The sequence below is a fragment of the Pollachius pollachius genome, assembly GCF_949987615.1.
Source record: "Pollachius pollachius genome assembly, chromosome: 17".
Lineage (NCBI taxonomy): Eukaryota > Metazoa > Chordata > Actinopteri > Gadiformes > Gadidae > Pollachius > Pollachius pollachius.
In genome coordinates this window covers 4424203-4447523 of record NC_136950.1, presented here as the reverse complement: position 1 = coordinate 4447523, position 23321 = coordinate 4424203, and the positions used below count along the sequence as shown (strand labels likewise).

Here is a 23321-nt window from a genome sequence, read left to right as displayed (position 1 = left end):
GTGGGCACCAAATCCATACTGTCTTAAGTACCTGGGGGCATACATTCTTAGTATGGTTGAATCAACCCCAGCAGTGGTAATCCAATTTTCTATTATTTAATGAACCATGCAAAGATGTGATGTGGAGCCGCGTTGCGTGGTAATGGCTGACTCATGCTAGAGTACATTATTTTACAAAAAGGAGAAAGTAAAAATTAGTAAGTTAATCATTAGTTATTCTGCTTATACCACTGTTACCAACATTAATGATATTTCTTTCTTACTTCTATAGTAATATAATAGTGTTTTTATTGAATTAATCAGCTGAAATTAAAATAGTCTTGCTTTGAGCATTTTTTCTCTGCATGGTCAGGTTAAAATCTGGTCGATATAGTGGGGCAGCTTAGCTAGAAATTAAATAACGATTGTGCATTTTATGATTAAAGCGTCAAATTTGGTCGCTTGGAGGCACGACGAATTTTCAATATGGTGGCCATTTTCAAGATGGCCCCCAGTGACCGCCTGTTCTTAGATTAAAATTCACATTAACAATGGATAATAGGTGATAGAAACATGAATTTTGGTGCAATTATAGCCAGAGAAATGGGGAACATGTAGAGGGATCAAGACTTTTGAATATTGTGGCCATTTTTCAAAATGGCCACCAGTGACAGGTTTTTTTAGATACAATTTCATATTAACAATGGATAATAAGAGATAGAAGCATCAAATTTGGCAGTAATGCTCAAAGACACAAAGAAAAAACAATACTGATATGGACCCATCATATATTTTTAATTTAAACATTTTTGCAAAATGGCTGCCAGTGACAACTCCTTTTAGATCAATTTTCATAATAATGATGGACATAAATGATATGAGGATATATGTTGGATTCATCTACTAAGCATAGCACTTGAGAACCTTCATTTAAATTACTCCTTTTTCAATATGGTGGCAAAGATGGCAGCCAACTACCAAAAATGTTCAAGATGGCGGGCATGCCTGGTCACCTAGGAAAACAGTGCTTTCAATACAATTGCATTTATCTTATTTGGATATCAGTTAGGGTTAGAGTTAGGGTAGTCTGTGTAGATTTGTGTACATTCACATTTACACAAAATAAAATTGTCCTAATTAGAGTGGATGTCAAAGCACAACCAGGGCACACTGGTGACACCACTGCTGTGAAACTCAGCATGAGGTTCAGTGACAGCTAATACACTCACATTCACTTATTTGTGGTAGTTTACAAATAACTACCACAAATAAGTGAAGTTGTAGTGTAGTTTAGTTTTCTAAATGCTATCTAATCGAACTCACAGTCATTATAAAATAGAGTTGTACACACAGTGTACACACACACACACACACACACACACACACACACACACACCTCCCGGGTTAGAGCACCGCTGGCGTCTGGATTGTAGACTGCCGCTTCTGTCCCTGTTCGCGTCTAACGTTTCCTAGTGTAGTCTTTTGTTTTATCCCCACGTCTCTGTTAGTTTATTTGTTTAAGTCTACATGCTCCTCTAGTCCATCTCACGTCTCTGCTGTTCCGCTCCGTTCCCACTTATCCGTTCCTACACTCCTGGACTGTTGCTCCCTCTCCAACAAATCACCCGTTATATCTGAACTGCTACTGGACAATAACATCGATCTGCTCCTCCTCTGTGAAACATGGCCACAGCCCCTGGATTTCTATGCTGTCAATCAAGCCACCCCTTCCAACTACAGTTACACTGCCAAACCCCGCCTCTCCGGCCGAGGGGGAGGCGATGCCGTCTCCATAAACAATCCCAGTCCATCACTGAACTGAACCTCAACCTCCCATCTATCTCATCCTTCGAACACCTTGCCTTCTCCCTCCCCAATTCTATCACTACTGTTTTAATTTATCGTCCCTCAAAGCCTCACCCATCTTTTCTCTCTGAGCTATCTGAACTCCTCACTATTGCGTCTTCTCTCTCTTCCCACCTCCTACTTACTGGTGACTTCAACATACACATTGACCAGCCCAACTGACATCTGACTTCCTCTCCCTTCTTGACTGTTTCCACCATACCCAACTCATTGACTTCCCCACCCATACCAAAGGCCATATCCTGGACATAGTCTGCTCCGCCTCCCTACCCATATCTAACCCCCATCCTATCCCTACCTTCACCCCATAGTCCCAAAAAGCGCTCCATTTCCTACTGCAACATCAAATCAATCAATTCACTCTCACTCTCCCAGCTCATATCCTCTGCCTTCCCGCCTGACTTTGCCCCCTCTTCCCCTGATGACTATGCCATCATGCTCAACTCCATCCTTTCTGACTCCCTTGACTCCCTTGCCCCCTGGAAAACTTCCTCTGTCTCATTCACCAACTCCGCCCCCTGGTACACCACGGAACTCCGCACCATGAAACAGACTGGCCGCCAACTCGAACGACTGTACACACGAACCCGCCTCATCGTTCACGCCAAAGCCTACAAACTTCACATCTCCTACCGCGACGCTCTCCAAGCTGCTAAAACCGCCAACTTCTCCACCCTCATCAACAGCACCAACCGGAACTCCCGCATCCTGTTCTCCACCGTCAACAAACTGCTCCAGCCGCCGGACATCAATCCACCCTCCTCACCTGACCTCTGTAACTCGGCACCCACCTCCAGTCAAACAAACTCTATGAACCCCTTCATTCTGGCTTCCGCCCACTTCACAGCACCGAAACTGCCCTGGTCAAAGTCACTAACGATCTCCTCACCTCTGTAGACTCCGGTGCCCTCAACATCCTGCTATTACTTGACCTCAGCACAGCCTTTGATACAGTCAACCATTCCATCCTCCTTAAAAGGCTGCGTCAACAGGGTGGTGAGGGCACTGCACCTGACTGGCTCAACAGTTCGCCTCGCTCTCTGGCCACACATCCGCCCTCTCTCCTGTCACGCAGGGGGTCCCTCAGGGCTCAGTCCTCGGCCCCCTTCTTTTCATCTGCTACCTCTTCCCCCTCGGTCACACCATCCGCAACCTCAACCTGGACTTACATTGCTACACTGACGACACCCAGATCTACATCACCACCAAACCCACCACCAAAAACCCACCAAAATCCTCCCCTCACCAAACTCAAAACCTGCATCTCTACAATTAAAGCATGGCTGACCATCAATTCCCTCAAACTCAATAGCGACAAAACAGAGCTCCTCCTCATAGGCACCAAATCCACTCTCAGAAAAACTGGACCCATCTCACTCACCATCAACACCTCGACCGTCACTCCCTCCCCCCTGGCCTGCAATCTTGGTGTTATCATGGACCCCACCCTCTCCTTTGTTCCCCATGTCAGCTCTATTATTAAGACCTCCTACTTCCACCCCTGCCACATCGCCAAAATCAGACACTGCCTGTCCCCCCCTGCTGCTGAATCCCTTATCCACGCCTTCATCTCGTCCCGTCTTGACTTCTGCAACTCCCTCCTCACTGGCATCACCTCTCATTCCCTCCATAGACTCCAAATGGTCCAAAACTGTGCTGCGTTCCTTGTCACTCACACCCGGTCTTGTGAACACATCACTCCTGTTCTCTTCACTCGCCACTGGCTCCCCATCAAACAACATATCAACTTCAAAATCCTCCTCCTGACTTTCAAAGCTCTCCACCACCTGGCTCCGCCCTACCTGTCTGACCTCATCCCCCATCGCCCCTCCCGAACCCTCAGATCCTCCTCCACTCTCACTCTGACTGTCCGACCATCCAAATTTAAAACCTTCGGTGACAGAGCCTTCTCAAGAACAGCACCCCGACTCTGGAACTCTCTCACCCAACCTGTCCGCAACTCTCCCTCGCTTCCCATATTCAAATCCTGTTTAAAAACCTACCTCTTTTCGCCAAGCCTATGACCTCCCCTACCCATAACCATCCTTATCCCTATCTTCTATTACACTCCACCTTGCTTCTGTTCTCTGTTGTGCTGTCTTCCGCTTGTCCCCCCTGATTGTCATCTCCCTCTTCATGTTTTATGTAAGCGTCTTTGGGTCACTGAAAAGCGCTATAGAAAATGAATGAATTATAATTATTATTATTATTAATGTTAGCCCCACATCTAGTTGTTGATGACATGATGTAGTTAGATAGCCGCACCTGAATAGACAGGAAGTGCAAGCGCGGGAGAGCCGAACCAAGGGTAACAGGGCTTTAAATGATTTTCATTTAGTTACCCAGAAGGTGTACAGATCGCACAGGAATTAAATGTCACTGGATGAACGATCGGGCTAGGTGTAGGGTAGTTATCCCATCTGAACCTTGTTGTATCCCATATGTTAATGTGCTTTAATAAAGGTGGTAAAAGGATAGTCCTTCTGCCTCTACTTAAGAAAATGGCGAAGAACTTTAAAGTTGTGAATCTTGTTAATCAAAGGTCTATATCTAAGACAGACTGGAATCTTCAATATGCCAGAAAGTCAAAGCAGAAGAAGCATTGACATGCCCATTGAAAATACGCGAGTAGACAAGGGGAGTGGGTACAGTTCACTTGTAGAGCATTTGACAAAGTTCAATGAACTTGGACAGCTCCCTTCAATGTTTGCACCTGGACGGTTAGATGAGGGTCAAGGTATTGAAGCAGCCATGGTTGCAAATAAAGCTAAATACCATAAAACCTGCTGGCTGAAGTACAATGCAACCATGTTGCAAAGAGCACAGAAATGACAACTGGACACAGGAGGTGAAAGTTCTGGCACCTTGCATAAGCGCCCAAGGTCCCACTCGTCTGAAACCAGACAGGATAACTGCTTCTTCTGCGAACAACCTCTTGGCCATGATAACCTTCATGCTGCTGCAACATTCCAGTTGGACAAAAAGGTACGCACTTGTGCTACCTTACTTCAAGACACAGAGCTACTATGTAAACTTGGTGCCGGGGACATGGTGGCCATAGAAGCAAAATATCACATCCAATGCCTAGTAGATCTCTATAATCGTGCCAGAGATGCCAACCTAGAAGTTCTTGATGATAATGGGCAGGGACAGGCAGCATCAGCCTCTAGCATCGCGTTTGCTGAGTTGGTCCTTTATATAGAAGAGACCAGACAAGATGCAGAAACAGCACAAGTCAACAGTCTAGCTAAACTCGTCCAGCTCTACAAGTCCCGAATGGCACAGCTAGGTGTAGAGGTTGATAATAGGGTTCACTCTAACTGGCTGAAGGAGAGGCTTCTTGCTGAGTTCCCTGACATGCGAGCATACACCAAGGGCAAAGGGGTCCTGATGGCCTTTGAAGACATTGGCACTGCCCTTACAAAAGCCTGTGAACATGATAGAAATAAAGATGCTGTACACGTTGCACATGCTGCACAGATTGTCCGCCGTCACATATTTGGTGAAGCTAAACCATTTAATGGTTTCTCTGATAGATGCCCTGAGGATTCTGTGCCACAGACTTTGCTCACCCTAGTGAACATGATCCTAGATGGACCCAGCATCAAAGATCAGATAGCCAAAGCAACATCTCAAGCTGCACTTGCAATTGCTCAGATGCTAAAATTCAATAGTGTTAAGCACAAACGGACACAAGACAAAGCAGCTTCTGTCAGACACAATGCTTCAGAGGAGACACCAGTTCCTATATAGTACGTGGGACTGATGCTGCATGCCCAGACACGTAAAAGGGAACTTGTAGAGAGAATGCTCAACATGGGCTTGAGCATATCTTATGATTGTGTTCTTCAGCTGTCAACGCAGATGGGGAACAATGTATGCCATCATTTAAAAAGAGAACAAGTGGTTTTCCCTCCAAAGGATGCAAGCCAGTCCAGCTATGAACTTGTCTCCTGTCAATGTCAGAAGGGTTGTGTTAGGCAGTGCAGGTGCAAAAAAGCCGCCTTAGAATGCACAGCTCTTTGTTACTGTGAAGGGGAGTGCTAAATAGACTTTCTCGCGCTGGACCTACTTAGACTATCACACATTTTGAGTCTTGAATTGCAGCTTCTGAGCAATTCTGATGTTAATTTACTTTACTTCAGATCCAGAAAAATATAACAACACAAAGATCATCCAAATCAGAGAAACCTATGCAACTTCATTGCAACTACCAATTTTTGCTCATTGGCTGCCATCTTGGTCACCATCTTGAAACAAAGTATATTCTAAATGATAGTTCCCAAGTGCAATGCAGATAAATCCAACATATATCCTTGATATAGAATCAACATCACATTATATCCATCATTAATATGAAAATTGATCTAAAAGCAGTTGTCACTGGCAGCCAATTTGGAAAATGACCGCCATAATGATCATTTATGAGGGTCCATATCTGTATTTTTTTTGTGTATTTGGCCATGACGTTACCAAAATTGATGCTTATATTACATATTATCCATTGTTAATGTGAAATCTACTATATATTATCTATCTATAAACAGTTGGCCATCTTGAAAAATGCCATATTGAAAATTTGTCGTGCCTCCACATCTAATTTTTGTCATATTGAAAAGTCTTGATCCCTCCAGATGTTCCCCATGTCTTTGGCTATAACTGTACCAAATTTGATGCTCCTATCACATATTATCTATTAATGTGGAATTTCATCTAAAAACAATTGGCACTGGCGACCATTTTGAAAAATGGCCACTATATTGAAAATTCTTGATCTCTCTACATGTTCCCCATGTTTTTGGCTATAAATGTACCAAAATTCATGTTTATATCACCTATTATCCATTGTTAATGTGAAATTTAATCTAAAAACAGTCATCATTTACGGCCATCTTGAGAAATGGCCGCCATATTGAACATTTGTCGTGCCTCCAAATCAAATTTTTTTCTATATGCAAATCCAAATTTGACGCTTTTATCATAAAATGCACAATCCTTCAGGTTATCTGTCCCACTAATAGTTATTAGGGGTCCAAGCAGTGAAGCTGCTTGGTCCCCTATTGTTTCTGTAACATTTTTGTTTTTCCTCAAATTCTGTAAAAGTCATACTGCAGCCTATACCAAAAGTTGAAAACTCTTGAAATTTGTGGTACTGCACCCAAAGGTGGCGCTATTGAAAGAAATCATGAATTAGGCTTATTTCTCCTCACCAGATTGACCAGGACTCAAAATTCTTTCAGAATATTAATCTCTAGAATCAGATGCATTTATAAAACCCCGGGTCTTATGCCCTAAAAATGTTTATTTTTCCCACAATTTTTATATTAAAGCCAAACATGATAAAATGATTCACAGGCTACAAACATAATCCAAAATTCACCAAAATAGCCACATAAAATCTTTAGGCCAAGCCTCACAAAAATTATCGAACAGAATTTGTTTTATTTAGTTCCATTTGAGAAATATTGGACAATAACGTTGTAGTAGTTAGCCCATATTTCTTATAAGACCATTTTGTTATTGCATAAAAAAAACATGCGACTATTATTAGGTGGATACCAATACCCCCGACTACCCAAAAACCCAAATTGTGGTACTGCACCCAAAGGTGGCTCTATTTAAAAAAAATATGAACTAGCATTATTTCTCCTTACTAGTTTGAGCTGGACTCAAAATTCTTTCATCATATTAATCTCTTAAATCAGATGCATCTTTTTCACCCTGGTCTTCTGCTCTAAAAATGTTTACTTTTCCCACAATTGCATAGAAAGGTCAAACGTCCACAGTCTCAACCCATTTTGCCTATATGACCATTTTGTTATTGTATAACTACCATACGGCTATCATTAGGTGGATACCATTAACAGTGCAAAGTTTCAGATCTGTACTCTTTCAAGAAAGCCCTTAATTCTCTTGTGAAATGTGTGCTTGAAGTTTTCTTGATGTTGTTGTGCAGTTCAGGATGTCAGTGGCTCAACGGGATAATGCTGTGTACCGTGTACTCGATCCTTAGGTTGAGAGTTCAAATCCTGATTAGAGCATTATGAACAAGCTGAACATGACATTGGTCAACACTTAAGGTGTCAAGTGTTCAAAAACTCTGCGGTATAATCTATGATATGTTCCTGCTGCGTTGTCTCCCCAGGTGATTGAGAACCAGAACACCCTGGTGAAGATCCAACCCACCATGAAGGCCGATCTCCTGTCTGGTGTGGAAGCCTTTCAGACTGAGGCCGAGAAATACTACGCAGAGTACGACCAGAGGTACACAAGCTCACAATCACTCTCACACACACACACACACACAAGCATACACACCAGGGATGGAAATGAACACCCGCCACACGCCATTTGCGGGTGGATTTGTATGGTGGCGGGTGAATTGTGTCACTTCACCCGCCACTGTGTCGGGTAATACTTTCCAGTCAGGTCCGATCAAATTTTCATATTTAATACATTCGTCATACGGCGCTGCACAGTTCCACAACCATTACTGTCAACATCCGGCCCCCTTCTTCTACGCCTCTTTTGCTGAACTGCGACTGTCAACATCCGGGATAATATACCAGTAACCATAGAGATAATATGCCGGTATCAACATTCGGTTTAGTATGCTAGGCTAATTATTGACATATAAAAAAAAAACTACTAGAAAAAGCAATGTTGCGTTTCCTCACCGGAGGAAAGAGAACAGCTGGGGAGAGTGTAGGCCAGGTACAGGTGGCGGATGATAGTACGGCTGTCATCCCCAAAAAGAAGCGTTGTTTTAATAAGAGATGGCGAACATCGGACAGTGGGCAACACCGTGACTGGCTGGTGTTTGACGGGACGAGCCAGACAATGTTCTGTGCTCTCTGTCGTAAACTTGCTTCGGATGGCCACAGGTCCAATAGTTTTGTGAGTGGGACACAAAACCTAAAATTGGAAGCCGTGGAGGACCACGAGTCCTCAAAAAGTCACCTTCACGTTTTGAAAATTGCCAAGGGAAAATCAGCGCCCAACACCACGACAGCGATGAGGCCGCTCGATAGCCTCAAAACAGCCCAGCTTGATAGAAGTTAGTTCCAAATACACACGCAATTGCCAAAAAGGGAAGGCCATTTTAAGACCTCGAATGGCACTGCACGTAAGTTAATTTTTTATTTTCTATTAGGCCTGATGCAATAGTTTGTTGCTGTCGAAAAACTAGCATGTTGGGTAACCTTAGAGATCTGCTCACTTGTTTGGCAAACAGCTGCTTTCTGTCAGTCTGGTCAAAACAGATGTCAAGTGTGTGTGCTAAGACGTAGGGCTGTCCCGAATACCATTTTACACTACTCGTTACTACAATACTCGTTGGATATTCCGAGCGAGTATTCCAATACTCAAAAACAACATTAATAATTGAACAGTAAAAAAGTCGGGTTTCCTCACTTTGCTGTTGTTCCGTTCCAAAGCAGCTGTCATCTGTGCCATCGTAGCCCTTACAGGAGCTTATCAATTCATCCCGTAACGTGCATATAAATCCATACAAAGATCCAATGTTTAGTCTTTTGTGTCCATATTAAATCCATCATTGACCGGGTATTCCGTTGACAAAAGCCAGTCTGTGAATGCGCAATAGCAGGGCTGCATAGCGAACGTACACAAACAGATACGCTAACGAGTTCCTATATATATATATATATATATATATATATATATATATATATATATATATATATATATATAGTTTAATGTATTCTGACGTTTTTCAATGTGTCTTGCACTTATTAAGTCATTATTTCTTGTTCTTGTTTCTTCATGGTCTGTTTTCAAATGTTTAATTTCGAATGCATAGGCAGAGTATGAGTCTTCCTATACCGATAGGATACATCTGTTGCATTATAGGGGCAGATTTCATTATACATCTGGTTGAATTGAAGAAAATAAAAGGCCAGTGCACTGAAAAAACAAATGTTCCTATTGACTTATGATGGTGTAGCCATGCATGTTGTTTTATTGTTAATATGTCAATTTGTTTTTATTGAAAATACTTTGTATAGGTGAATTATCCCCAAACTTGTCATCGTAACACCTTTGAAATAAACATGACTTAACATGGCAGATACCTGTGTATTGTTTATCATATGCGGTAAGAGTGTGACATTTTCAACTCAGTTCCTTTGTAGCGCCTACTTACAGTCAAAATCACTTCTGATGGAAAAAATGATGTGCATGAAAAACACTTTTCTTATCTAGTGTTTCTATTATATTGTTTAAAATGTACGCATATATTAAAAAAATATATAGCGTATAAAAAGTGGCTGGTAAAAAAGATGAGTGGCTGGTAGATTTTTAAATCTACCTGCCACAGTGGCTGGTGGGCAAAAAAGTTAATTTCCATCTCTGATACACACACACACACACACACACACACACACTGTACATAAACACACACACACAAGCATTCACTCCCACACACACACACATCCACTCATACACATTAACAGAAATGCACATTCACAAACACATACACACGCATGCACGCTAACATGGACGGACACACACACACACACAAACATGCAAAAAAAAAGATTATGCCAAATATAACAATATTGTGTGCTTGTGTGTGTGTGTGTCTGTGTGGGTTTCTATGTGTGTTTGTGTGTGCAGTGGTCCAGGTGTGGATGGTCTGACACCGTCTGAGGCCAGCTACAGACTGCAGGTCTTCCAGGCAGAGTTTGATCAGCTGTGGAGGAAACATACCGCATGCTCTGAAGGAGAAGAGCTTTTTGGGCTTACTGTCAACGGTCAGAAGTCTGGTTGTCTGGTTGTCTCTGTATGTCTGGCTGTTTGTAAACACAGCCCGTTTCTCAGATTCCGGCTGTTTCCATCGGTTTCACTACCTCACCGAATCATAATTTATCTATTCAAGTATCTAGTTCTCCCTCCCTCCCTCCCTCCCTCCTTACCTCCTTCCCTCCATTCCTTTCTTCATTCCTTCCTTACTTCTAAATCAAACAACCTCTAATCCTTTATAAAGCTACACAAGAATATGTGTGTGTGTGTGTGTGTCTGAGTGAGTGTGTCTGTGTGTGTGTTTGTGTTTGTGGGTATGTGTGTATGTATGTGTGTGTCTCTGTGCTTGTGTGTGTGTGTGTGTGTGTGTGTGTGATGTATGTATGTGTGTGTGTGTGTTTCTATCTGTCACAATGTGTGTGTGTGTTTATGTATGTGTGGATGTGTGTGTGTTCCTATGTGTATCAATGTGTGTGTGTGTGCCTGGAATCCAGAGTACCCAGAGCTGCAGCGCATCAGGAAGGAACTGGGTCTGTTGTCCAAGCTGTACTGTCTGTACACCGCGGTCACCAACAGTGTGGCAGGCTACCAAGAAATGCTGTGGGCCGACCTCAACACAGAAACTATCAACTCCGAGCTGCAGGAATTCCAGAACAAGTAGGGATCTGCGTGCGTGCGTGCGTGCAAGTGTCCGTTCGTGTATGTGACGGGAAAGGGTATAACTGATGAAATTGGAAGACCCCATATCAGTGCTTGGATATCTAATTTCTCTCCATGGGAAGATTTGGTCTGCAGTTTCCGAGTTTTTTTAAGAGAATATTCTAAACTAACTCAATCTTTAACAATATCCTATGCACAACTTTGTATGTGAAACTTACTTCTGAAATGTTTCTCTATCAAACCTTTCCTCATCTGCTCTTGCTCCTTGCTGTCTCCATCAATCCATTCCACTTTCCTCCTTCCTTCTTCTGCAGGATCCGTAAGCTGCCCAAGGCCCTGAAGGAGTGGCAGGCCTTCAAAGACCTGAAGAAGACTCTGGATGACTTCACTGAAACCTGCCCACTGCTCAACATGATGAGTAACAAGGTCTGTCACCATTGGTCTACATAACCCTTGGGTTAGTAGTCTGTTGATAAGCCAGCTATTGGCCAGATTTCTCCTTTTTCACTTCAACTTGGGTATCTTACCCTAAAACGGCAACAAAATCCTAATTAAAATCATGGTTTATTTATTTCCAATGACTCTCTCTCTCTCTCTCTCCCTCTTCCTCTTCCTCTTCCTCTTCCTCTCTCTCTCCTCCCTTCCTCTCCCAGGCAATGTTGCCCAGACACTGGACTAGGATAAGTGAGATGACCGGGCACAGCTTCCAGGTGGATTCAGACACCTTTTCCCTGAAGAACATCTTGGAGGCCCCGCTCTTAAAGCACAAGGAGGACCTTGAGGTATGATCCCAGAATGCATTTCTGTAGTATTAAGACAATGCTAATCCTTATAACTACGTATGTGATGCACATTTATTTTTTAGATTCAAGAAATTTAGGACGTTTCCGGATAATACAGATTAGAGCAAATTATATCTCATAGTAGGCTCCCTAAAAATAGAAACAGAGTTAGTAAATGTTCTATTTAGTGTCACATATCACGTGTCTGTGTCTGCGTGTGCGTGCATTTGTGTCCAGGATGTATGCATCAGTGCCACGAAAGAGAAGGACATCGAGGCCAAGCTGAAGGACGTGGTGGCGGAGTGGAGCGCCCACACACTCACCTTTGCACAATTCAGGACGCGGGGGGAGCTGCTGCTGAAGGGGACGGACACGGCGGAGAAGATCTCCCTGATGGAGGACAGCCTGATGGTGCTGGCTTCTCTACTGAGCAACAGGTACAGGGCGAGGGCTGTGGGGGACAGACGGACTGGAGGTGGGAGGGATTGGGAAGAAATAAGGAACGTAAAATAAGCAGGAATGGAGGGAGGAAGTAAGGTAGGATGGAAGGACAGACGGATAGAGGAAGCGAGGGAATGAGGGAAGGAAGGAGAGATTGATGGAGGGAATGAAGAAAGGAGAGATGGATGGAGGGAATGAAGAAAGGAGAGATGGATGGAGGGAATGAAGAAAGGAGAGATGGATGGAGGGAAGGAAGAAAGGAGAGATGGATGGAGAGAGGGTAGGAAGGAAGGGTTAGATTAAAGCTTGAGAAGAAGAATATGAATCAGTGGGAAAAGTGAAGAATTAAAACTATTCTGTGTGTTATCTTTCAGTCAGCTTTTGTAAATGTATATTCATTTTTGATGTACAACTTGATGATCATCATCTTTACAAAGATGATGATGTAATATAACAAATTGGCATAACTGTGAGTCAGTGAGTATGACCCTCCTTTTTGTTTTTGTTCTTCAGATACAACACTCCCTTCAAGCCATCCATCCAGCTGTGGATCCAGAAGCTGTCCAACACCACGGAGGTCATCGAGAAGTGGATGTCGGTGCAAAACCTGTGGATCTACCTGGAGGCCGTGTTTGTAGGGGGGGACATCGCCAAGCAGCTTCCTCAGGTCAGTAGGAGGACCAGGGAGACTACAGTTTACTCTGTGCACAGATCACATATACTCTCATATCAAGTATAACAACACTGACACTTCATGTAAGTGACTTCATTTTTACACAATAGAGTACTAAAGTGAAAACATCACGTTGTCCTGGCAACCGGATTTTCAGTTCTAAACAACCGTACGAGAGATGGCGTTTTCCATCGCTGCCATGTGTTGATTCTTTCAAAATGAAAATAAATCAATTTCAAGAGGTGAAAATCACAACCAATCGAAACATGTCGAGGCTTTCATGTATTCCCCTGGGGTATTAAAAGGAAAAGTTTGACGACGTTACTTTAGTTGTTTTTTTATAATAATTAAATATTAAAATATATATAAATATAAGATGATTTAGTTATAATCTTATAAGTAGACCATGTAGCTTTTATTCAATTATCGTTATAACAAGATCTGTATGCTAGAGCGTGAACTGCGCAGCCCGCCCCCCCTTCTGAAGTCGAAAAATATCACCCGATTGAAATGCATTGGATTAATATTGAATTAATTTAATATTAAAATATATATTATATATATATAAATATAAAATTATTTAGTTATAATATTATAAGGGTAAATTATAATTTACCCTTTGATGCATTTATTGTTTTGAAACAAACACAAGCAGATGGTGCATTGGTGCAAGATGGTGCAAGTCTCTCTCTCTCTCTCTCTCTCTCTCTCTCGTTTTGTGGAGCACGTTAATTGTCTGAGAAACGTGCGTTCTGTGGAGCACGTTCGTTTCAGTTTTTGAGGAGGTCTGCTTATTGGAAATATTGATTTATATGGATGTCTCGATGGATAGACACAACAGTAGATAGATACTGCAGACAGACGGACAGATAAGTTCAACCAAGGCATGTGTCTTGCTTCAGGAAGCCAAGCGTTTCCAGAACATTGACAAGTCATGGCAGAAGATCATGCAGAGAGCCCACGAGATACCCGGCATTGTGCAGTGCTGCGTGGGGGACGAGACCCTCAACCAGGTACCCACGGGCCTCTGAGCCTGGCAGCAACACCTAACACCACATTGTTGTTTTCCACGATGCTGTCTGAGGAATAGGACTTTGTAATAGTTCTTCTTCCCACTTTGTAATTTCTGCTTGTTCTCTTCTCATCTCTCCTTCCTCTCTCTCCTCTCGCCTCTCTCCTCCCCTTTCTTCTCCTTCCTCTCCTCTTTTTGCTTCTCTTTTCCTCTCTTCTCCTTCCTCTGGCTTTCTCTTTCTCATCCTGCTCCCCCCTCTCTCTCCGCCCGCCCCCAGCTCCTGCCTCACCTCTTGGAGCAGTTGGAGTTGTGTCAGAAGTCTCTGTCGGGCTACCTGGAGAAGAAGAGGCTTGTGTTCCCACGCTTCTTCTTCGTGTCCGACCCCGCCCTGCTGGAGATACTGGGCCAGGCGTCCGACTCACACACCATACAGGTGTAATAGATGTTAGACGTTGAACACAAAGAACACAAAACAAACAGTATAACATATATTGCTTATGAGTGACCTCTAAAGGGTCCCTCTGCTCTAACAGCCTTAGAGTTTGTTTGCAAACTCTAAGCAAGACGGCCACCAACCAGTTAGCCGTCTTGCCGGGTATATATAGGCCAGCTTCACAACATGGCAATACCATTCCTTGACACAGTATATATGTAGGTGCACGAGAGACACACAAGCTCACATATACACCACCACATACAGGTACGCTAGAGTCACACACAAACACACACAAGAACACACACACCTTTGGTATTTTCTCAATCCTTCTGTAATGTGTGAAGTTTCTTTGCATATTTGTAACCTATTTTCGGATTTGTGTGTGTGTCTGTGTTTGTCCCAGACCCACCTGTTGAGTCTGTTTGATAACGTGGACCAGCTGGGGTTCAGTGAGAAGAGCTATGACCAGATCCTCTCCTTCCAGTCTCAGGAGGGGGAGAGTGTGGACCTGCACCAGCCCGTCCTGGCACAGGTAACACACACAGACACCCACACCGACACCCACACCGACACCCACACCGACACCCACGCACGCACACACACACACACACACACACACACACACACACACACACACACACACACACACACACACACACACACACACACACACACACACACACACACACACACACACACATACAGTTCACCCATTGTTATGTGGAGGTTGACTCGCTGCAGGCACCAGGTGTGCTGTGATCATCGTCATAGTAAACCATGAGGTTCTCTCCCTGGGTGGTGTGCTCCGTCCAGGGTAATGTGGAGGTGTGGTTGGGCCAGCTGTTGGAAGGGGTCAGACAGACTCTGCATGAGGTCATCCGACAGGCCCACCACGCCATCAGCGACCCAGGCCTCAAAATCCTGGAGTTCCAGTCGGCGTTCCCTGCCCAGGTGGGCCTGCTCGGCCTGCAGATGATCTGGACCCACGACGCCGAGGAGGCCCTGAAGCTCAGCAGAAGCGACAAGAAGGTCTGTGCAAGGTGTTCAAACTCCAAACAAAGCAGAATATGACCAGAAAGACGTGATGTAGACCCCTGTTTTATTCTAACTGCTCTGAACCGTCAACAAACAGCTAACTGAGCAAACATATAAAGACTAAGGTTAGCTCCATTTTATATGGTATTGCTTCATGGCCCTCTGGGCAGCGCTATTTCATGCTCTCTTGATGGACTGAGGGCAGAATGTACGCAACAGTGATGATGACCTCTTGAGCTACGAATCCAACCGAATGCAATTGAATGCAATCTAATGTTATGTCATGTAATGTATTCCAGTCTAATGAAATGTCATGCATCTGATCTTTTATTAGCTACCATTTACATTTTCGCTGTATACGTTGGGCTCCTTAAAACAAACCCATGTTTTTTCATTGGTCGACAGATAATGCAAACCACCAATCAGAAGTTCATGGATGTTCTGAATGAGTTGATCGACATGACGACCAGGGACCTGAGCAGGAACGAGCGGACCAAGTACGAGACTCTCATCACCATCCACGTTCACCAGAAGGACATCTTCGATGAGCTGGTGGGTGCAGCAGATAGGATGGATGAGAACAGCGACTCAGAACCGTAAACTTTTTGCACCACATGTCAAGTAGGGCAAGTGGCAGTCAACCTTTATTTTATTTTCTGGAACTAATTCAAGGCCCGATACCAACGGGTCCATGGACCGGCTCGGGTTGGGAAACTCTGGTGTAGAGGACTCTGATTTTCAAACCTCCTTTCCTATTTCCTTCTTTGTTAGGTGGCCATGAACATCCGATCCCCGCTGGACTTTGAGTGGCAAAAGCAGTCCCGCTTCTACTTCCAGGAAGACACGGACCGCTGCGTCATCCAGATCACCGACGTGGAGTTCGTCTACTGCAACGAGTACCTGGGCTGCACCGACCGCCTGGTCATCACCCCGCTCACAGACAGGTAGCGGCACACAGACAGGTGTTCAGAGGTCATCACCCCGCTCACAGTCAGGTAGAGGCACACAGACAAGTGTTTAGAGGTCATCACCCCACTCACAGACAGGTAGAGGCACACAGACAAGTGTTTAGAGTTCATTACCCCACTCACAGACAGATAGGAGACACACAGACAGGTGTTAAGATGTTATCACCTCACTCACAGACAGGTAGGAGACACACAGACAGGTGTTTAGATGTTATCACCCCACTCATAGACAGGTAGGAGGCACACAGACAGTCAAGAGACGCAGGTAAACTGCAGATTCAGATAGACACACCACAGAAACCTAAACAAAAGGTGTTCAGTCAAGGTGTGGGTAGTTATACAGGGGATGTCCAAGATAAGATCAAGTCATGTGACGTCTCATGATACCTGAGATAACTTTAAGATTGAATCTGATCAACAACATCAAGATCCAAAAACATACCGAAAAAAAACCCAGGTGAAACAAAACCCGAAAACCTTTGAAGTGTCCTTGTGTGATGTGTTGAGTTGTTGTTTCCTCTGTCCAGGTGCTATATCACCCTGTCCCAGGCCCTGTGGATGGGTATGGGCGGGGCTCCGGCTGGGCCCGCAGGGACAGGTAAACCCGCCAGCCACCACCGGCTCCCATGCCTCTGTCATACACACACATAGCAAATCAATCAACACGCTCTTCATGATTCAATGATCGAATGGGCTGGAAAGACTGCGCTGTGAGAATATTGGTTTTGATTTGACTGCATCTGCCGCATGAGCCAATTTAGCTTTTAGACTGCCCCCGGCTGATTTTTGAAAACTGTCTTTCTTGATTGGTTTGGGAAATCCATCTTGCATGTTAATCGCAGGTGTGCGAAATGCAAAACTTCTCAATGGCAGACCAAGTAGGGAGGGAGGTGTTAGAGAGGGAGGGAGGAGTTAATTGGGTTGTTCAGTTAAAAAATGTAGCTCAGTTCTGCTCTTTTCGGTTCTTTCTCTTAACAATTCCCAAATTGTACCTTTAACACCTTTTAATCCGTTCTAATGCCATTACATCCCTAATTCAACACAGGAAATTCAAATCTTAACTACGACCATGTTAGTAACACACTGCATCATGAAATTATAGAATAAGCAGATTGTGTGTTGTTGAGACCTGTCCAAGGGGTCACTTCAATACATGTTTATACTCTGTGTCAGGTAAGACGGAGACCACTAAAGACATGGGTCGCTGTCTTGGGAAGTATGTAGTGGTCTTCAACTGTTCTGACCAGATGGACTACAGAGGACTGGGACGGATCTACAAAGGTAGGGAAACATGGAGTCCTCTGATGTCCCCACAAGGCCAGATTTAAAAAAAGTCTGTAAACTCTCATCAACTATCTATCCCTCTTTCTTTCTGTCTATCTAGCTCAGTCTCTGTAACTCAGAGACTGAGAATAAGAGTAAAATTAGAGTACTAGAAAAGGTCCAAACAAAGTATGGTACCACACACTCCCTGTCTCCAGGGCTGGCCCAGTCAGGAGCGTGGGGCTGCTTCGACGAGTTCAACCGCATCGAGCTGCCCGTGCTGTCTGTGGCAGCGCAGCAGATATACGTCGTCCTACTGTGCAAGAGGAACAAGAAGAAGCAGTTCCTCTTCACCGACGGGGATACAGTGGACATGGACCCTGAGTTTGGCATCTTCCTCACCATGGTAATCCGTGTTCCAACCTTTTGACCTAGCATCCATAATATTAGATATTTAGATTACCATGACATATCGACCTGCAGACAGTGAATGGTGACTTTTGTAGGCCCGTTGGTGACGCAGTCGACAACATGTTGAGTCAGTTCTCAGAGCCCCCTCTGCTGCACAGAGGGCATGCTGCTTGTTTGTTTTTTTCAAAGTTTATTCATATTGAACGCGTCTTGTGTCCCAATAAGTCGACACTGCACTTCCTTGGGTCCCAGCAATAAACACGCCAAGTGTGAACTACATCAGATGAACAATTCAAGAGATATGCTATGGAAATACATTCATACACACCCAAACGCACGCAGATTCCTATCTAAAACACATTCTGCCATGCAGACCGGGATCAGAGTCAGTTGTTCCTACTCTCCAGCAGCGTAGAGAAATCTCAAATTTAATCAGAAAAAGTGTGCCTCGCTTTTTGAGGGAGGGCGGAACCCGGATAGGGAGAGGGACGGGAGAGGAGTGGTGTTCTTTCGTTCAAAATTCCGCATTATACCTTGACTCTCTTGAGGGTACAGGTCTGGGAGGGATACTCAATGGTGAGGAGTAAGTAGACCTGAGCTGGTGATAAATGATGCCTACCTGTTAAAGAAAGTGGGCTCATCCTCCCAGTCCTCCTCGTCTCCAGAACCCAGGCTACGCCGGGCGCCAGGAGCTCCCGGAGAACCTGAAGATCCAGTTCAGGACGGTGGCCATGATGGTGCCCGACCGCGCCATCATCATGAGGGTCAAACTGGCCAGCGCCGGTTTCCGTGACAACCAGGTGCTCAGCCGGAAGTTCTTCACCCTCTACAAGCTGTGCGAGGAGCAGCTCTCCAAACAGGTAATAACGTCATGAAAAGTAGCACTAGTATTGATCCTAGTACTGATACTGGGGCAGGATAGTCTAGGGGCCAGAACGTTGAACTCCCAATCGAAAGGTTCTGGGTTCTATTGCCAATGTCCTAAGCCTAACTGCTTGCATCGTTGAGCAATATGCCTAACCCATATCTGGTATTATTATTATTTTTTAAGATTTTCTTTTGCATTTTAATGCTTTATTCATGAAGATACAGCAAGTTAGAAAGGAGGATATAGGAGAGAGAGGGGGGGACATGCAGACAATGACCACTGGCAGGAATCAAACCTCTGCCGTAAGGACAGAGCAAGAATGGTCCTCGGGGCGCCATATCTGGTCTTTAATGAATAGATATAGACTAGATATATGTGTATATCTATAGCTCACTGTGAGCTGCTTTGAATAAGAGCATGCTAAAAAACACTGTTCTTGAACCTTATTAACCTGTATGATCGTCTTAACTTAAATAACCTTGTTAAAGGTCCCATGGCATGAAAATTTCACTTTATGAGGTTTTCTAACATTAATATGACTTCCCCTAGCCTGCCTATGGTCCCCCAGTAACTAGCAATGGCGTAACGAGCACTAGGGAGTAGGTATCCTGCTATGCCTTTGAAAAATGGAAGCTCTAACGCTCCGATTTCGAATTTGGCCCCATTTGTCGTCATAAGGGGCCAAGTTACCTCCCCTTTCTCTGCCTTGCCTGCCCAAAGAATTTGGCCCGGCAATGAGACAATTTGCTACAACCGTGCGAGCGCCGTGTGTGTGTGTGTGTGTGTGTGTGTGTGTGTGTGTGTGTGTGTGTGTACTAGGGCTTTGACTCCAAACTTTGTTATTCGAATATAATTTCAATATCAAAAAATAAATAAATATTCAAACAAATATTAGGAAGCTCTTAATATTGAGGATTCTTTTTTTGTAAATGTCTTTGCTTGAACGTTGTTTTCAATTCAGATTCCGAGGCTTTGTCATGCCTGGTGAAGTTGTGAATCGCGAGCTCATTAGCAAGGCTATAATTGGTCATCTGGGCTCCTGTAGGTGGCTTTGCGTCCCGAGGCACCTCCAACGCGGGGCGGTGGTGTCTCGGCTCTGCCGCTGCCTGCTGCCAAGGTGGTGGTGCCTCGGCAGCGAGGCTCCGGCGGGAGACAATCGCGTGCAACAATCCCTTTCTCCTCCATGTCGCGGTTCAGTCTACTTCAGATTGATGTGGACGTGGAAGAACCAGAGACGTCGGAGAACCCGACGCAGTCGTTTGAGATTCATATTATCGTCTAGAGGCGCACACAGCTTTTGGCCGGGATAATATATATTATATGATATAGATATCTATGTATAATATGATATTATTTAGATATAGAGCTCCAGGACTCCCGCCGGAGCACCCGGAGTGTTATTTACAGAACACGGCCAAAAGGTGTGTGCGCCTCGCCATTGTGATACACTCACTGTAAACACAAGCACATGGTACCGTTGCCTGAAGCTGCTCAGGGCCACACCCCCACCCTCTACCTTGACCCGCCTCTAAAAAACGTTTGTGGAAAGCTCATTATGGGACTGGATCGTAGTGGCTGTAATTCTGCGTCTTCAAGTACTGTATTAGGGGCCCACTAACACCTACATAAAAGCATCCATAAAGTAGCATGCCATGGGACCTTTAACCTATACAACCTGATTTTTATCTATTTAACCTTTTTAACCTTCGATTTTTCGCCCCTGTGTCTCTGGGTTCAGGTCCACCAGGGCTTGGTTTAGTGGTCATGTTGTATATTATGGTGTATATTTGAAGCCTATCTCCCCTGTGTCTCTGGGTCCAGGTCCACCAGGGCTTGGTTAAGTGGTCATGGTGTATATTATGGTGTATATTTGAAGCCTATCTCCCCTGTGTCTCTGGGTCCAGGTCCATTATGACTTTGGCCTGAGGAACATCCTGTCGGTTCTGAGGACCCTGGGATCCGTGAAGAGATCCAACCCGACTGAACCAGAGAAGACTGTTGTCATGAGGGTCCTCAGGGACATGAACCTCTCCAAGCTGGTGTGTGTGTGTGTGTGTGTGTGTGTGTGTGTGTGTTTGTGCGTGTGTTTTTTGTGTTTATCTGTTTGTATGTATTAGTGTTTATGTGTGTGTGTTTTTGTGTTTACCTGTGTGTGTGTTTGTGTGTATGTGTGGGTGTCATTCTACCTGAATGTATGAATGTATATGTTTATCTGTTTGTGTGTGTGTGTGTGTGTGTGTGTGTGTGTGTGTGTGTGTGTGTCTGTGTGTGTGTGTTTTATGTTTATCTGTGTGTGTGTGTGTGTGTTAGTGTTTGTGTGTGTTTGTGGGTGTCATTCTACCTGAATGTATTTGTTTATCTGTGTGTGTGTGTGTGTGTGTGTGTGTGTGTGTGTGTGTGTGTGTGTGTGATACATATGGTGTTGAACTTTGATTTCATAAGGTATTAAAGAATCTCCAATCATACTCCCGGTTCCTTTGTTCTGCCTGTGTGTGCAGGTGGACGAGGACGAGCCCTTGTTTCTCAGTTTGATCAACGATCTGTTCCCTGGAATCGGTAGGTCCTCACCCCTGGGTTTACCAACAGAAGGTTGTTTTGGTGTTGGGGATTTTTTTTTGTATTATTATAGATAATCCCCCTCTCTCCTCTTCCCTCCTCCCCTCTCCTGTTACTCCTCTTCCCTCCTCTCCTTTTACTCCTCTTCCCTCCTCCCCTCTCCTGTTACTCCTCTTCCCTCCTCCCCTCTCCTGGTACTCCTCTTCCCTCCTCTCCTGGTACTCCTCTTCCCTCCTCTCCTTTTACTCCTCTTCCCTCCTCCCCTCTCCTGGTACTCCTCTTCCCTCCTCTCCTGTTACTCCTCTTCCCTCCTCCCCTCTCCTGTTACTCCTCTTCCCTCCTCTCCTGGTACTCCTCTTCCCTCCTCTCCTGTTACTCCTCTTCCCTCCTCTCCTGTTACTCCTCTTCCCTCCTCTCCTGTTACTCCTCTTCCCTCCTCCCCTCTCCTGTTACTCCTCTTCCCTCCTCTCCTGTTACTCCTCTTCCCTCCTCTCCTGTTACTCTTCTTCCCTCCTCCCCTCTCCTGTTACTCCTCTTCCCTCCTCTCCTGTTACTCCTCTTCCCTCCTCTCCTGTTACTCCTCTTCCCTCCTCTCCTGTTACTCCTCTTCCCTCCTCTCCTGTTACTCCTTTTCCCTCCTCCCCTCTCCTGTTACTCCTCTTCCCTCCTCTCCTGTTACTCCTCTTCCCTCCACCCCTCTCCTGTTGCTCCTCTTCTCTCCTCCACTCTCCTCCTTAGTGTTGGACAAAGCAGGTTATCCAGAATTAGAGGCAGCTCTCAACCATCAGACGGAGGCAGCTGGTTTGATACCCCATCCTCCCTGGATCCTCAAACTGGTGCAGCTTTATGAGACACAGCTCGTGCGACACGGTGTGTGTGTGTGTGTGTGTGTGTGTGTGTGTGTGTGTGTGTGTGTGTTTGTGTGTGTTATAATATGCCTTGTTTGTACATTTGTATGTTTTTGTGTAATGTTGTAGATGTTGATGAGTGAGGAAGTTGTGTGTGTTTGTGTCATCTACTTGAATGTCTAAATGTTTGTCTGTGTTTGTGTGTGTGTCTGTGTGTGTGTGTGAATGTGTGTTACTGTCTATGTTATTGTGTGTCTGTGTGTGTGTGTGTCTGTTTATTTGTGTGTGAGTGTGTGTGTCTATGTGTGTGTGTGTCTGTGTTTATCTGTGTGTGTGTGTGTGTGTGTGTGTCCATCAGGTATGATGACCCTGGGTCCGAGCGGCGCGGGGAAGTCCACCTGCATCAGCACCATGATGAAGGCCATGACGGAGTGTGGCGCACCCCACAGGGAGATGAGGATGAACCCCAAGGCCATCACCGCGCCCCAGATGTTCGGCTCGCTGGACGTCAGTACCAACGACTGGACCGACGGCATCTTCTCCACCCTCTGGAGGAAGACGCTGAAGGCCAAGAAGGTGAGGCTGTCGGTTCGAGGCCAGGGCATCCCTTGCCTTCCAACTAGGGGTGGGACAAAATATCGATGCGGCTATATATCGTCGCCCCTCCTCGTGCGATACGAGAATCGATTTACTGGCGCCAAATATCGTTTTAAAAATTGTCTATTTTTTTTAGGATTTCACGCTGCCTAACTTCAGACAGGTC

General features: G+C 44.8%; 1 protein-coding gene across 1 annotated transcript in view; it reads left to right on the top strand.

Moving 5' to 3' along the window:
* dnah5l (dynein, axonemal, heavy chain 5 like) overlaps positions 1 to 23321 on the top strand; it is a gene marked incomplete at its 5' end in the record, with an annotated part of 73189 nt that overhangs the window by 20664 nt on the left and 29204 nt on the right. The window contains 21 exons of the mRNA XM_079754515.1: positions 7991 to 8109; positions 10480 to 10616; positions 11100 to 11262; positions 11580 to 11691; positions 11919 to 12047; positions 12285 to 12484; positions 13002 to 13155; positions 14064 to 14174; positions 14451 to 14606; positions 15013 to 15141; positions 15423 to 15638; positions 16050 to 16196; positions 16416 to 16588; positions 17140 to 17210; positions 17786 to 17893; positions 18094 to 18281; positions 18952 to 19146; positions 21059 to 21193; positions 21653 to 21710; positions 22449 to 22580; positions 22917 to 23134. Coding sequence (XP_079610641.1) covers positions 7991 to 8109; positions 10480 to 10616; positions 11100 to 11262; positions 11580 to 11691; positions 11919 to 12047; positions 12285 to 12484; positions 13002 to 13155; positions 14064 to 14174; positions 14451 to 14606; positions 15013 to 15141; positions 15423 to 15638; positions 16050 to 16196; positions 16416 to 16588; positions 17140 to 17210; positions 17786 to 17893; positions 18094 to 18281; positions 18952 to 19146; positions 21059 to 21193; positions 21653 to 21710; positions 22449 to 22580; positions 22917 to 23134 — 3051 coding nt within the window. The remainder of the gene's footprint in view (positions 1 to 7990; positions 8110 to 10479; positions 10617 to 11099; positions 11263 to 11579; positions 11692 to 11918; positions 12048 to 12284; positions 12485 to 13001; positions 13156 to 14063; positions 14175 to 14450; positions 14607 to 15012; positions 15142 to 15422; positions 15639 to 16049; positions 16197 to 16415; positions 16589 to 17139; positions 17211 to 17785; positions 17894 to 18093; positions 18282 to 18951; positions 19147 to 21058; positions 21194 to 21652; positions 21711 to 22448; positions 22581 to 22916; positions 23135 to 23321) is intronic.